Source organism: Papaver somniferum, chromosome 7 (genome assembly GCF_003573695.1).
Source record: "Papaver somniferum cultivar HN1 chromosome 7, ASM357369v1, whole genome shotgun sequence".
Classification (NCBI taxonomy): Eukaryota; Viridiplantae; Streptophyta; class Magnoliopsida; order Ranunculales; family Papaveraceae; genus Papaver; species Papaver somniferum.
The window spans coordinates 193,790,170-193,803,819 of NC_039364.1; the positions used below are offsets into that span (position 1 = coordinate 193,790,170).

Consider the following 13,650-nt stretch of genomic DNA (forward strand, 5'->3'; position numbering starts at 1 on the left):
TTCAAAATCCCAATGAAGTCTTTCAGTCGTTAACCTACAGGGTCTCGAGAAGAAACCTAAGGTTAAAGGAGAATCGACTCTATCAAAACCAACTAGTATCACACATGAGGTGTGGGGATTAGTTTTTACAGTTGCTAGATGTCTTCTTTATATAGTTTTCAAATCAGGGTTTGCAAAAATCCAAGTTACCTTGGTAACAAAGCATTCAATATTCACTGTTAAATGAAAAACATGATTTAACCAAGCTAATATCTTTCAACAGTTAGATCGAAACTTAGCTTGTCATACACAAATGAAATGTATTTCATTAAGGTTTGAGTAACCGTACCTAAATGTGTACACTTAGTTGGTTCACAAATAGTTAACCAATGGTTAGCCATATGAGCACTTTCATATTAACCGTATTCATCTTCTTCACATAACTAGTTCAAATGACTCATAAGAACTAGTTTAAGAGTTGTTCAATTGCTTAGGTCTTTATGAATAGACACAATTGAAACAAAATCGGTTTGATTCACCTGATTCAATTCATGAACAATATAGCCACGGTTTGCAAAGATTGCATTCCTTATTGATTTATTGTTTAAGTTCATGAACTTCCGATTTGATAATTATAACCAGCTTGGGTACGCGTACGGGTATGTGTACCATAGCTACCGGATTTGAGTTTAGAAACTCAGCAGAAATTTTCGGTCGAAAACTTCTGTGGGTACGCGTACTGGTATGCCTACCTAAGGTGACTAGTTTAACAATTTGCAAACTTACAAACTCAGCAGAAATTTTCGGTTCGAAAACTTCCGTTGGTACGTACCCAATCTGTCTCCTTCACCAATACCGTATGCACACATATGCACACGCTTGGTTTCCAACACATGGATTTATACACTAATGTGCGAACACACTATATATGCTTATATCCATAGTTGGTTACGTAATCTCAACTCTACATTTCAATCATTGGAACATTCTTCTATAATGTTATAACAGTCGTTATTCACAACTATCGTCATCAAATCTATTTTCAAGATTGAAAAGTCATCATGACTTTTTTTTTGGGTTAAGATGAAAAGTGGTTAAAGCGAAAGCTTACCAACACATATTTCGAGAAAAGATAGGCGAGTAAACTCGACTCGAAATAACAAATGTGTATGTATGAAAATTATCATACTTATACGACTTTGTCTCAAGAGTAGGAGATAGAGTAGATAGACTTTTGACTGATAGATAAGTTCAAGTGTCCACATACCTTTTGGTAGGATGAAGTTCCACTGGTTCCTTGAGTAGTTCTTCGTTTTCGTAAGATGATCGCCATGGAGTCTGGAGCTCAACTACACTAAACTTTCCTAAACCGAAACTTAGCTATAAGTAGTCTAGAAATCAAGACATATAGTTTTGACAACTAAACTTGACAAACATGTTTGAGATAGCAATGCATGCGAGTTCGACCGAGCAATGCTCTAACAGTAGATGCGCCCACTTAATTGTAATCGACTACGACTTGTAGAATTTGTATCCTGAAAGATAGATAACAAGTTTAATTATAAACTCGATACGACTAGATTGATCTTGGATATTGATTTTTGAGATCATCCAAGTACTCTGCTTAACAATTGGTTTCACGGATCTTATATCTATATACATACTGATTGAGTAGAGGTTAAAGATATAAAGTCTATATATATATATATATATTCAAGGATCATTCAGTTGGTCTACTTGCAATTGTATTAAGTTTTGTCCATGCAGGTTGCCGAACGAAAAAGTTGGGTGTGTACTTGATGCCCCTGCGTTTTCAATAAAATAATTAGAAAGTTCAGAGTTCATCAAAGAGGATGAACTTCATTTGGATAAACATGAACAATACTTGAGAGTTCACCAAACAGGATGAACTCCGACTACGAAACATTTAGGAAGTCTAGGAGTTCACCAAACATGATGAACTCCGACTACAAAACATTCAGGAAGTCTGTAGTGCAAATTTAACTACAAAACAACTAGGAAGTCTAGAGTTCACCAAATAGGATGAACTCCATCTAAATAAACTTGACAAACGCCTGAGAGTTCACCAAACATGACGAACTTCGGCTATAAAACAACTAGGAAGTCCAGAGTTCACCAAAGAGGATGAGCTTCACCTACATAAGCATGTATGTTTTGCTTTGATTTCCATAGAGCCGCTGATGGAACAAGAAGAGCGTCTGATATGTTACGCAAACAGGAGAAGGAAGAAGCTAACAATGTAGCAGGCAGAGAGGATTTTGAATTCAGTAAAATTCACGATGGAGGAGAACTAGAAAAGGAAAATCCTCTGGTTATTCTTAATGATGACACTGTGAAGTTGATAGCAAGTTATCTTCATCCAGTAGATTATATACGCTTTTATGCAGTTTGCAGAGAGAATCAGTTAATTCTCCCTACAATTAACCGGAGATCTTCTTATACCAAGTTTTCTCCATGGCTCATATTTGTTAAAGATAATGACAGCATTTGCAACCTCGTGGACCCAATGCAAAATTACAAGCAATACCTCATCAAAGTCCCTGAATTACTCATAGGTGCTAAAATCCATTATTCAAGAGGAGGTTGGCTACTAATGTCTAATGGTACGAAAAGTGTATTCTTCTTCAACCCCTTCACAAGAGAAATCATCCAACTTCCAGACATGCCAATGGGTAATGTCCTCCATTGCAGACTCTTATTTTCCTCATTACCTACCTCTTCAACTTGTGTTGTTTTATCCATTGGACACTGGATCTGGCAACAAAACGGGGTAGGTGATTTGTCCATTTACACTATTGAACGAGGAAAGAATTCATGGAGGTCTGAAAAACTTTTAGATATGCATATTGACATGTACATGACATGGCTTAAGGATCCAGTTTTTTATAATGGGCAAATCTACTGCGTGGAAGATGATGAAAATCTAGGAGTTCTTGGTAGAAGATAATATTACTTGGAAAAGTCTTCAGAAACCCAATAAACAGTTTTTCATGAATGCTGCATACAGAAGTTTCTTGATTGAATGCGGAGGAGATCTTTTATTAGTGCGTGTAGGGTCTCAAGGGAAATCAGTTGGAGTTTATAGATTAGATTTCTCTGAGCTGAATTGGGTGGAAGTTGAAAGTTTGGGGAAGTATATGTTGTCATCAGTTATACTTCATGTCTCTCGGCAATTGCTCCTTGTGTGGTATGGAGAACAAAATTTATTTTCCTAGATTGCAGATGCACAGCGAAGGGATATTATTCTATTCACTTGATACTGGTAAGTATCATTCTTTGGGAGTGAGGATTCTAGTGAAGATTTTTACAGCACCAAGGAGTGGTTGAATTGCAGCTGGATTGAACCTAATTGGTCTCAGTCAACAGTTCAAGAACTAGATTGGTTTAAGCCGTTAAGCGTCCCTTGTAAGAACTAGTACTGGCTACTGCATGCTTTTCTTCTATCGGCCTAGCTAGTCAATGCATTAGGTCTAAAAGAAATTGTTGGATTAATGAGATAGTACTCTCATATCAAATGGTTTTTAGCATTTGCTCTTTCTTTCTTTGTCATATCTTGCACGTGATCTTGATTCCTGTTTCAGTTAATAATAAATTTGAATCAAGCAAAAATTAAGAGACATGATTGAATTGAGTCCATGGAGAAACATAAATTTGTTCATTAGGCTGTTAATAGGGTGAGACTCGGGGTATCTAGTAATGCAGACTCAGGGTACGGAAATTGAGCCATGGTCGATGATACAGAATGCATGAACCCTTTCTGTTTCTTCAGCTGCATGATTTATACTCGACTTAAACCGTCTGTGATCGGGCGTTACAGAAAGAAGAAATACTGAGTGGCTATTTTCTTTACACTAAGGTGGTTTCACCCTTCTTCTGGTAGTCCATCTTTCCAGACAGGAATTTTATAAACCGATGGTTATCAAAATTTAAAATTTGAACTGTTTTGGTCTTTGGTTATCAAAATTTAAACTGTTCAAATCGCAGGTGCATGATGCTCCGTGAATATTAATTATTTACCATACCAATCATGCAAAGAATTAGGGACTACGAAAGCCACGTATATGACTAGTGACTACAGCAGATAATAGCAGAAATTAAACTAAAGCAAATACAAGATTTTATATATATAATAATCACCAATCAGGCTGGGATTTGACATGGCAAAAAAAAAATATATCCATCGTTCATAGCAGTAGGTGAAAATGGGTTCCCAAAGCTTTCACATGACTACTACCCCCATATGATATCGATCCCCTTCTATGATGTTCTTAAGAATAGAAGAAAGAAAAATTGTATACAAAAAAAAAAAAAAATCTGTTACTGGTTGCCAGAGATTCTTTAATCTCGTCTTATAAAAGCGATATTTGGCCTTTAGACTTTGCCGAGTAGAGTAGTATATAGTCCATAAAGAAATCAAAAAAAAAAAAAAACATAAAAGAAAAAAATTTATTTAATGGAAACTTCTGCACTGACGAATCCTGCCCCACCCCTTGCCAGCAAAAAAAAAAAAGAGAAGACAACCTGGGCCAGAATTCATTCACTTGTCAAGTTCCAATTCCAGAATTTTGACATACACTGCAGAAGAAGAACCATATAAATTTTGGTCTGGCAGAATATAAGTGTTTGACTAAACATGCAGAATTTTTCAAAGGTCTCATATGTAAGCATAAATGTATGTGTTCAACAGAAAACTTAAAATCTGAGCGTCGATTCATCAGAGGCTCAATTAAGAGAGGCCAAATCTTACTCATCTGAGTTTGTATATGAATGCCTAAGAGAGCTATAGAGGGTTTTTTTCTTTATATTTTAACAAGGAACTGATTAAAAAAAAATGAAGAAAGGTATTATCAGGCGAAGTCACTCATCTAATAAATGTATGTGCTCAACAGAAAACTTATAACTAAACTCCGATTCACCAGATGCTAAATTAAGGGAGGCCAAATCCTACACCCCTGAGTTTGTGTGTGTGTGGCTGAGTTCTTTTGAAGAAAAAGGGTCTTATTAGTTATTAGGCAAACCCTTCCAGAAGAAAAATTAACAATCAATGTGGACTATGTGATGCAACAATGTTGAAAACAACAATCAAGTTCCTAACAGAAGTCACCATATAAAATGTTTCCCATAAAATTCCTAACAGAAGTCACCATATAAAATGTTTCCCATAAAATTCTTGATCAGTCAAGGTTTATGAAATGCTACCTGTACAGGATATGGCACCGGAAAGGATGGAATCTTTCTTCAACTGGTCTGGAGAACCCTTTGTGGATCCAGCTGACCGCTGCAGTAACTGGAAGGAACCGCAGACAGTTCCTGCCTTCCTTTCCATTCCTCTCCAGGTTTCAGGGTGATGGGTTTCTCCACCACTGCAGCCTCCACACACAGCATATGCTTATATTCGTCATCCCCGAAATCAGCCATAGCCTTTGCCTTCTTGTCCCAAGGGTTCCATACCACTGTAACAGAAAGAAAAAAAAAAGATAACTGATTGGCCTGTTTTCTTTAAATGATTTCTGAAGGCAATAGGTAAATAATATTTCACCTGCATCTGGAAGTCCATCTTTCCGCAACACAAATGTTCTCTTCTTCTCATGGTCCAAAATTGCAATTTTAGTAGGTGTGCTTACATACACCTTATCCACCTTTACCACATAAAAGTAAGCAATTAAAAATAAGATAACAATCGGTAAGAATATTAAGAGATGAAACCAATTCTGACTCGTGAAATCAGATGCCAGACACAAAGTTAAGACAAGCAGTGTACTTACTTCACCCTCAAATGTTATGGCATCTCCTTGTTCAGTAAATCGCTCCCTGTTTTGCAAGTTGTCCAGATAATCAATTGTCTCAAGTCCTTCTACTCTTACTTCACTGAAAAGAGCAAACCAAAACCAGCTCAACTTAGAATTAGTATAAACACCGGCATATATGATATATCGAAAAACTGCAATAATTCTCATCAAACACTGAATAGGTGCTAAGGTTAATAGCATTATAACAACCAGTTAATCACTTGAATAATTGATCAACAACACCAACAGTGTATCTTATTCTGCCATCATATTCTAGACAATTATATAGTTTGACCTAACGATCCAGTGTTATTCTATCAAATTGCCCTTAGGAGCTCAGGGCACATCCACTTGGCTTTGTCTGTATAGAAAGCTTCATAACAAATTCATGACTCTGTAACAGCAGTTTCAAACTATCGTAACCACGGGAGGTCTTAAACTAATGGGAGTCCATGTTCAGCTGGGGGAAGATGAGAAACGCAAATCTTATCATATTACATGCAAAACGAATCCCCTGGCCTCCCAACCAGAAGCACAACAGCCCCAACTTAGACAACATCATCTCATGTGTCGTTCAACCAATATCTACCACATCACAAGAAGAAAAAAAACAACAACTATGTATCTAAATATAACAACTAGCATCTATGAGAAAATATGATGAATAATGATGACAAACTAGACGATGGCTTATACACAATCAAGGAAGATAAGAAAACGGGAATTGTTTGGCAATACAAATTACAAAATGAAATATCTTGAAGCTTATTGAAAAACTTGTGCGAACTAGGTGTAAGAACAAAACAAAAAAAACATTGAATATGAAAATCCAACTGTAAGCAAGGTATTTACATACCTTATATCAGAAACGGAGAAATAGGTGTGATACGCAAATGTGAAAGTAAAAGGTTTCCCATCAGTATTGGTATTTCTGATGCGGGATGTTAGCATCAAATCTCCACCAGGACCCAGAGTAATTCTTAGACGAAATTCATAACTGCAATGACCAAAACTACCAAGTCAAATGGAAAAACTAAAAAGCTGGTAAACAGTCATGATACTAATCTAGCAAAACATAAGTGTGATCTCCCCACTGGGGTACCTGTGAGGCCAAGTCTTTATATCATCCTCGGTCGGTTTGAGAATCAAATCAACAAAAGCCTTATTGGAGTTAACAGTTGGAAATGGAGGTGGATCAGACTCAATGCTCCAAATCTTGTTTCTTGCGAACCCATGTTGTTCAAGATTTCCTTGACCTCCAAACTGCACATAAGGGTTACTTTCACTGAAACAACTCAATATGTATCATTAAAAGAAAGAAGATGAGATTAGAAGCACAAACCTGAGGAAAGCATATTGGAATGCCACCACGAATGGCCTTTGGGGGCTTAAATTGGGCCTGTACATGCAATACATATACATTCGAGTAAGAAATAAAGAGAAAACATATACTAACATCAGAACCTAGGTCCTGGAGGATTGACAGGTCGAATTGCTAGTTTTTGGATACGAGATCGTAATCTCAGCATTGAATGTGTATTCCTGAATAATTTCATTTTTCAATTCAATTTCCACTAATAAAAATACAATAAAACACCACCAACAACTTTGAAAATAAAATACATTTTCGAAGTGTTTCTGCCTAGAAGTATCCATGCGGTCATTGTTAACAGGTTATCATTTTCATGAGTTTTGAACTCGAAAAATTCCCAGTACCTTACTGCTGACGAACAGCAGCTCCTCCCCATGGTCATTCTTCCAAGACGTCACATGACCTCCATACAGATATACCTATGAACAAAAAGTGTGATCGTCAGAAAGTTTTGATCCACCGTACTCAAATCTGTCTTTCTGTAAGAAATGGGAAACTTGATAACTAAGTTCAAAGGAAAAATAATCTACCGAGTAACTAAGCAAACAGAAATCACAACTATTATTTCGAAGAAACAGATCTATGTTTACAGTGCTCAAGTATGTTTTTGATGTCCTTTCTCTATGAATTATATTTCCTAGTCTAAATTAACCAATGGATCCAAAACAAAATAATATTGAAAGATGTAAAACCAAAAACCAAAAATGTTTCAAGTATCAAAAGAGCAAACCAAGAACGTTTTCACTGCTTACACTGACATAAAATCTGACAGTTACTTGGCATCAAAAAGTTCAGAAACTTACCAAGAAACCAAGAAATGAACTGAATAAACGAAAACAAACAGAAACTACAAGATACTTACTGAAACAGATAATAATTAAAGTCAAGAAGAAAATTCCCCTTAATGTACAAAAACAACAATCACTTCAAAGGAACATCAAATTTACAGTTACTTTAAGAATATGGATCCATTAACTATCAAACATCAATTTCGTCAAGCAGAAAATCAGATCCGAATGAATCACACTAAACCTATTGCATTCGATCAAAATCCAATTCACAAATTTTTTATCCGATTCATCATCACCCGATGAATCCAAATCCGGTTTCGAATTCTCAACCAAAACCTAACAATTACTCAACATTCCAATACTTAATCAATGATTACAATACAACAAGAATCAGATCCAAACAGATTAAATTAAGATTCACCACATTTACAATTTGGAAATCAAGAAAGACGAAAGAAGATTAGTATATTACCTCAGCCGAACTACGAACTTCTCTTAAGATGACTTTCTCAAGACCATTAATTCCCTTACAAACCTCAACAGGAACCCTATCGGTGGTGGTCGACATATTCACACTTGTCTGTAATTCTCTCTATAGAATCATAAAACCCTAAGAAAATATTTTGATTCTTGAAAGAGAAAATATTTTCACTAAAGTGGTTTTCCTCTGGTCATCTCTATTTATATATTAAAGAGAAAGATATCAGAGAAGGACTAAACTTTTTAGTGTGAGCCTCCCTTCGTCTGTGGTGTCTTGAGGTTACAACAGTTTTCTCTTTTCCATTTTCATTTTTACTGGAAAAAAGAGACATTTATAATCTGGAGTGACAGTCCACACTTTTTTTTTCCTCCATTTGCCCAAATTAGTGGCCCAATAGTCACCCAAGTCTATGTGTAATTAGGCCAAGGGAATATGTGAAATTAGGCTTAAGGAAATCACATTCCAATTAATTCAAACCAAAATAATGATTACATAATTGTTTTATCATCAAAACCACTAAAATACAAGATAATCAAAACTTAAATACAAATACAAAAGATGATTTGCTTCAAAAAAAAATATGATACAAATGATGACATCAGTTGTAGGTACATCGCGAAGAGAAAGAGCCATGAACCGCAAAGACATCCAATTTTTGTAGATGTAGTGGTGATGAATGATGGTGTGAACCGAATCAATTTCGATCATTTAAAATGATTTATCTTATTCAATAAGAGATGCTCCAAACAAAATGAAGTATTTTTCCCAAAATCTTGTAGATCCAAACGAATCTGGATGTCCTGAATCCCTCTTGCTGAAGATGAATCTAAAGCGACACCGAGCAGAATCACTAACGTTCTTGATGATTCGAGAATAGCAAGCCAAGAAACACCGTGGAGATTTGAAAGAATCGATATTACAGCGAAGAGAAAATTGTCTTAAAGACGAAGAAAAGATCGCCCAAATAACGAAGAAATATGTCCATAGACACCAAAAACAACAAAAATAAAACCTAAAAACATAAGTTAGATTATTTTTACTCATAAAAGGCTAAAAATCCTTTCTCAAATCTAGACCCAAAGGACTAAATCTGAGCAAAATGAAGAAGGAAGCTCTTGGGTTTTTCTTTTTCTTTTAGGAGACTGGGGGAGAAAGGGAGGAGCGATTTACTTTAAAAAAAAACATATTGTCAGGTCCAAAACATTTTTCATTTTTTGTGACACCCATATAAAAAGTACGGGAGAAACGCGTAATTACTCTTGATGGTGTTAAAGGTAGTTTCTTTAACTTCCCTTCACATCATTTATTTACTTTATTTTCAGAGGGAAATAGATCTCGAAAATCCTAAAAAACATAATGATCGGTTCATCTTCTTATTCGAAAACCTTAAAAAATTTCGACCAGTCATTGAAATAATTCCATCAAGAAACAAAATAAGCAGTAGTTACCAAGCCCTAAAAAGTACTTAGAGTTCGTTTAGTTTCAACAATGGAGAAAACAATACCAATGGAAGCGATTAAGAAGGAAATCTCAAGTAGATCAAGTAAGAAAACCTAGTTCAATCGATTTCATTCTTTAATACATGTATTGTTTCAAACAGATCTCTTTCTTTTTCTAGATTTCTTGTTCGATTTTTTTGTACTCTTCTGATGATGACTCAAAAGAAAAACTTGTTGAGCCGACAAAGCATAAAAACTTTGGTAACTCTGGTTGGACTTCTATTTACATGTATTTTGGTTACTTGTTGAGCTGACAAAGCATAAAAACCCTAAGAAAGTATTTTGATTCTTGAAAGAGAAAATATTTTCACTAAAGTGGTTTTCTTCTGGTCATCTCTATTTATATATAAAGAGAAATATATCAGAGAAGGATGAAACTTTTTAGTGTGATCCTCCCTTCGTCTGTGGTGTCTTAAGGTTACAACATTTTTTTCTTTTCCTTTCTCCATTTTCATTTTTACTAGAAAAAAAGAGACATTTATTACCTGGAGTGACAGTCCACACTATTTTTTCCCTCTAATTTCCCAAATTAGTGGCCCAATAGTCACCCAAGTTTATGTGAAATTAGTCCAAGGAAAATCACATTTCAATTTATTCAAACCAAAATAATGATTACATAATTGTTTTATTATCAAAACCACCAAAATACAAGATAATCAAAACCCAAATACAAATGATAACACCAGTTGCAGGTACATCGCAAAGAGAAAGAGCCATGAACCGCAAAGACATCCAATTTTTGTAGATGTAGTAGTGATGAATTATGGTGCGAACCGAATCAATTCCGACCATTTAAAATGATTATTTTCTTCAATAAGAGATGCTCCAAATAAAATAGAGTGTTTTTCCAAAAATCTTATAGATCCAAACGAATTCAGATGCCCTGAATCCCTTTTGTTAAAGATGAATCTAAAGCGGCGCCGAGTATAATCGTTACTGTTCTTGATGATTCGAGAATAGCAAGACAAGAAACACCTTGGAGATTTGAAAGAATCGATATTAGAGCGGAGAGAAAATTGTCCTAAAGACGAAGAAAAGATCGCCCAAATAACGAAGAAATATGTCCATAGACACCAAAAACAACAAAAATAAAACCTAAACATAAGTTAAATTATTGTTATTCGTAAAAAGCTAAAAATCCTTGCTCAAATCTAGCCCCAAAAGACTAAATCTGAGCAAGATGAAGAAGGAATCTCTAGGGTTTTTTCTTTTATGAGACTGGGGGAGAGAGGGGGGAACGATTTACTTTAAAAAAAAACCTACTGTCAGGTCCAAAACATTTTTCATTTTCTGCGGCACCCATATAAAAAGTACGGAGAAACGCGTAATTACTCTTGGTGGTGTTAAAGGTAGTTTCTTTGACTTCCCTTCACAACATTTATTTCATTTCTTTTCAGAGGGAAAAATATCTCGAAAATCCTAAAAAACATAATGATCGATTCATCTTTTTATTTGGAAACTCTAGAATTTTTCGACCAATCAATGAAATAATTTCATCAAGAAACAAAATATCCAGTAATTACCAAACCCTAAAAATTACTTAGAGTTCATTTAGATTGAACAACGGAGAAAACAATATCAAATGAAGCGATTAAGAAGGAAAACCCAAGTAAAACAAGTAAATCATGTAAGAAAACCTAGTTCAATCGCTTTTATTCTTTAACGCATGCATTGTTTCTGATATATCTCTTCTTTTTTTTTAGATTTCTTCTTCGATTTTTTTGTATTCTTCCGATGATGACTCGGAAGAAAAACTTGTTGAGCCGACAAAGCATAAAAACTTTGGTAACCATGGTTGGACTTCATGTATTTTGATTATTTATTTATTTTGTAGATCTCTCTTTGATTTTAACTTTTTTTTTTGTTTGTATTGATGATGACCTGAAAGAAGAAAATAGAGAATGGGAGATGAGAACCAAGAAAATGACTGGCTCTACTAAAAAAAATGAAAAACTCTGGTACGCATCCACAATATTTATGCGGGAATTTTCATTTTTCGAAATCATGTTATGCATGACTAGTTATGCATATAACAGGTTATGCACACCTTGTTCTGCAAAAAAATAAAATACTTGCATAAATTTTTATGCAGCAAACTGAAAAAGGTGCATAACAAGTTATGCATAATAAAGTAAGTGGATAATTTGTTATGCAGCAAACCGAAAAGGTGCATAACAAGTTATGCAGAATAAGTAATTGCATAAGTTTTTAAGCATCAAACTGAAAAAGGTGGATAACATGTTATGCATAAATATTTAAAGGATAACCTGTTATGTTGATCGAATTAATAACATAACCATTTATGCAGACATTTTGACTGCATAACCGTGACAAAAAAATATTAAAAGAGGAAATTTTCTTTCATTGTGTTAAAGATCATGTAGCGACCCCGTTGAGAAAGTCTAAAAGATTGAAGGATTGAGCATCACCTGCTTCAGTTGATGAGAATTTAACTTTCATATATCTTTTGTGTTTATTATGCATCCACTTGTTCTTATGTGTTAGTTTTTGATGGTTCAGTTCAATTAGATTTTGGTCGTTAACTGATGAGGAATTAGCTGAATTGTAAAGAAATGCTGGTGAGAATTTGTATGTACTTCTTATATTATTCTAAAATTTTAAATGTATGTACCCAATTGTCCTCGTGAGTTAGCTTTTGATGGTAAATTTCTATTAGAAATGATACCTAGATCTGTTAGAGCACTGCTCGGTCGAACTCGCATGCGTTGCTATCTCAAGCATGTTTTTCAATGTTAGTGATCAAAACTATAAGTCTTGATTTCTAGCCTATTCATAGATGTCTCGGACTAGGATATAGATTGTGTAGTTGAGCTTAGTTAAACTCATTTATCACTTGGAAAGTCTATTTCTACTCTATCTCCTATATTGAGACATAAGTCGTATTACGATATAGTTTTATATATACACATTTGAGATTTCGAGCTGAGTTTAACTCGCTTACATATTTCTCGAAATATGTGTTGGCAAGCTTTCGCTTCGACCAAGTTCATCTTATATCATGTGAAAATTGTCAAGTAACATCTTACATGGTTTGTGTGATACAATCATTTGGTGTTGTCTTGGAATGTTTCGTAATGATTATTTCAATAACTTGAAAATTGATTTGATGCTAATAGTGTGTGAAAACGGCTATTGTCATCCTCTAATAAAGTTTCAATGATTGAAATAAGAGTTTAGAACACTTAACCATTATTGGATATGTCATGGTGTGCACTCTTGCACATATGTAATCCATGTCCGGGAACCATAGTATTCGCACCCGTTTGCGTACCCATTCGTTTGAGAAATCCGGGAACCTAAGTATGCGCACCCGTTTGCGTACTGGCGTACAGGTTCATGTCCGAGAATTTCTTCTGGAATGTGAAGTTCGCGTACCCATTTGCGTATTGGCGTAACTCAATCTTAGTCTGGGTATTTCAAGTATGCGTACCCGTTTGCATACTTGAAGGTTAAAGTTCTAATATCGGTTTTAAACATGAACATAAACATTTATATAATAAGGAATGCAATCTTTGCAAACCGTGGCTATAATTTTCATGATTTATTCGAGTGAGTCAAACTGATTCTGCTTCAATTGTGTTCTTGTATTATTCTATGAGAATGTAGCAATTGAACAACTCTTTAACTAGTTTCATTTGAGTCATTTGAACTAGTTATGGTTAAAATGAATAAGGTTGATATGAGAGTAATCATATGG

The 13,650-nt window shown here is 34.9% G+C and overlaps 2 protein-coding genes across 2 annotated transcripts; one reads left to right on the plus strand and one right to left on the minus strand.

Annotated features, from left to right (window-relative positions):
- Nucleotides 1-2,149: 2,149 nt before the first annotated feature.
- Nucleotides 2,150-2,947, plus strand: LOC113295750 (F-box/kelch-repeat protein At1g57790-like). The gene has a single exon (XM_026544074.1). The coding sequence runs from the start codon at nucleotides 2,150-2,152 to the stop codon at nucleotides 2,945-2,947; it is 798 nt and encodes a 265-aa protein (XP_026399859.1).
- Nucleotides 2,948-4,100: 1,153 nt separating this feature from the next.
- LOC113299284 (putative glucose-6-phosphate 1-epimerase) lies at nucleotides 4,101-8,712 on the minus strand. Its single transcript, XM_026548284.1, has 9 exons — nucleotides 8,425-8,712; nucleotides 7,506-7,580; nucleotides 7,132-7,188; nucleotides 6,892-7,052; nucleotides 6,646-6,786; nucleotides 5,766-5,868; nucleotides 5,540-5,639; nucleotides 5,200-5,453; nucleotides 4,101-4,575 (listed from the first exon to the last, which is right to left on the minus strand). Exons 1-8 carry the CDS (start codon nucleotides 8,518-8,520, stop codon nucleotides 5,239-5,241), a joined length of 948 nt encoding a protein of 315 aa, XP_026404069.1. The 5' UTR covers nucleotides 8,521-8,712; the 3' UTR covers nucleotides 4,101-4,575; nucleotides 5,200-5,238.
- Nucleotides 8,713-13,650: the final 4,938 nt, after the last annotated feature.

Bases quoted from the DNA above. Each gene is read 5' to 3' on its own strand.
- LOC113295750 (XM_026544074.1), top strand. From the start codon at position 2,150: ATGTTTTGCTTTGATTTCCATAGAGCCGCTGATGGAACAAGAAGAGCG.
- LOC113299284 (XM_026548284.1), bottom strand. From the start codon at position 8,520: ATGTCGACCACCACCGATAGGGTTCCTGTTGAGGTTTGTAAGGGAATT. The intron at 7,581-8,424 runs GTAATATACTAA...TTTTGTTCATAG, and splicing joins AAGTTCGTAGTTCGGCTGAG to GTATATCTGTATGGAGGTCA. The intron at 7,053-7,131 runs GTTTGTGCTTCT...CCTTATGTGCAG, and splicing joins TTCCAATATGCTTTCCTCAG to TTTGGAGGTCAAGGAAATCT.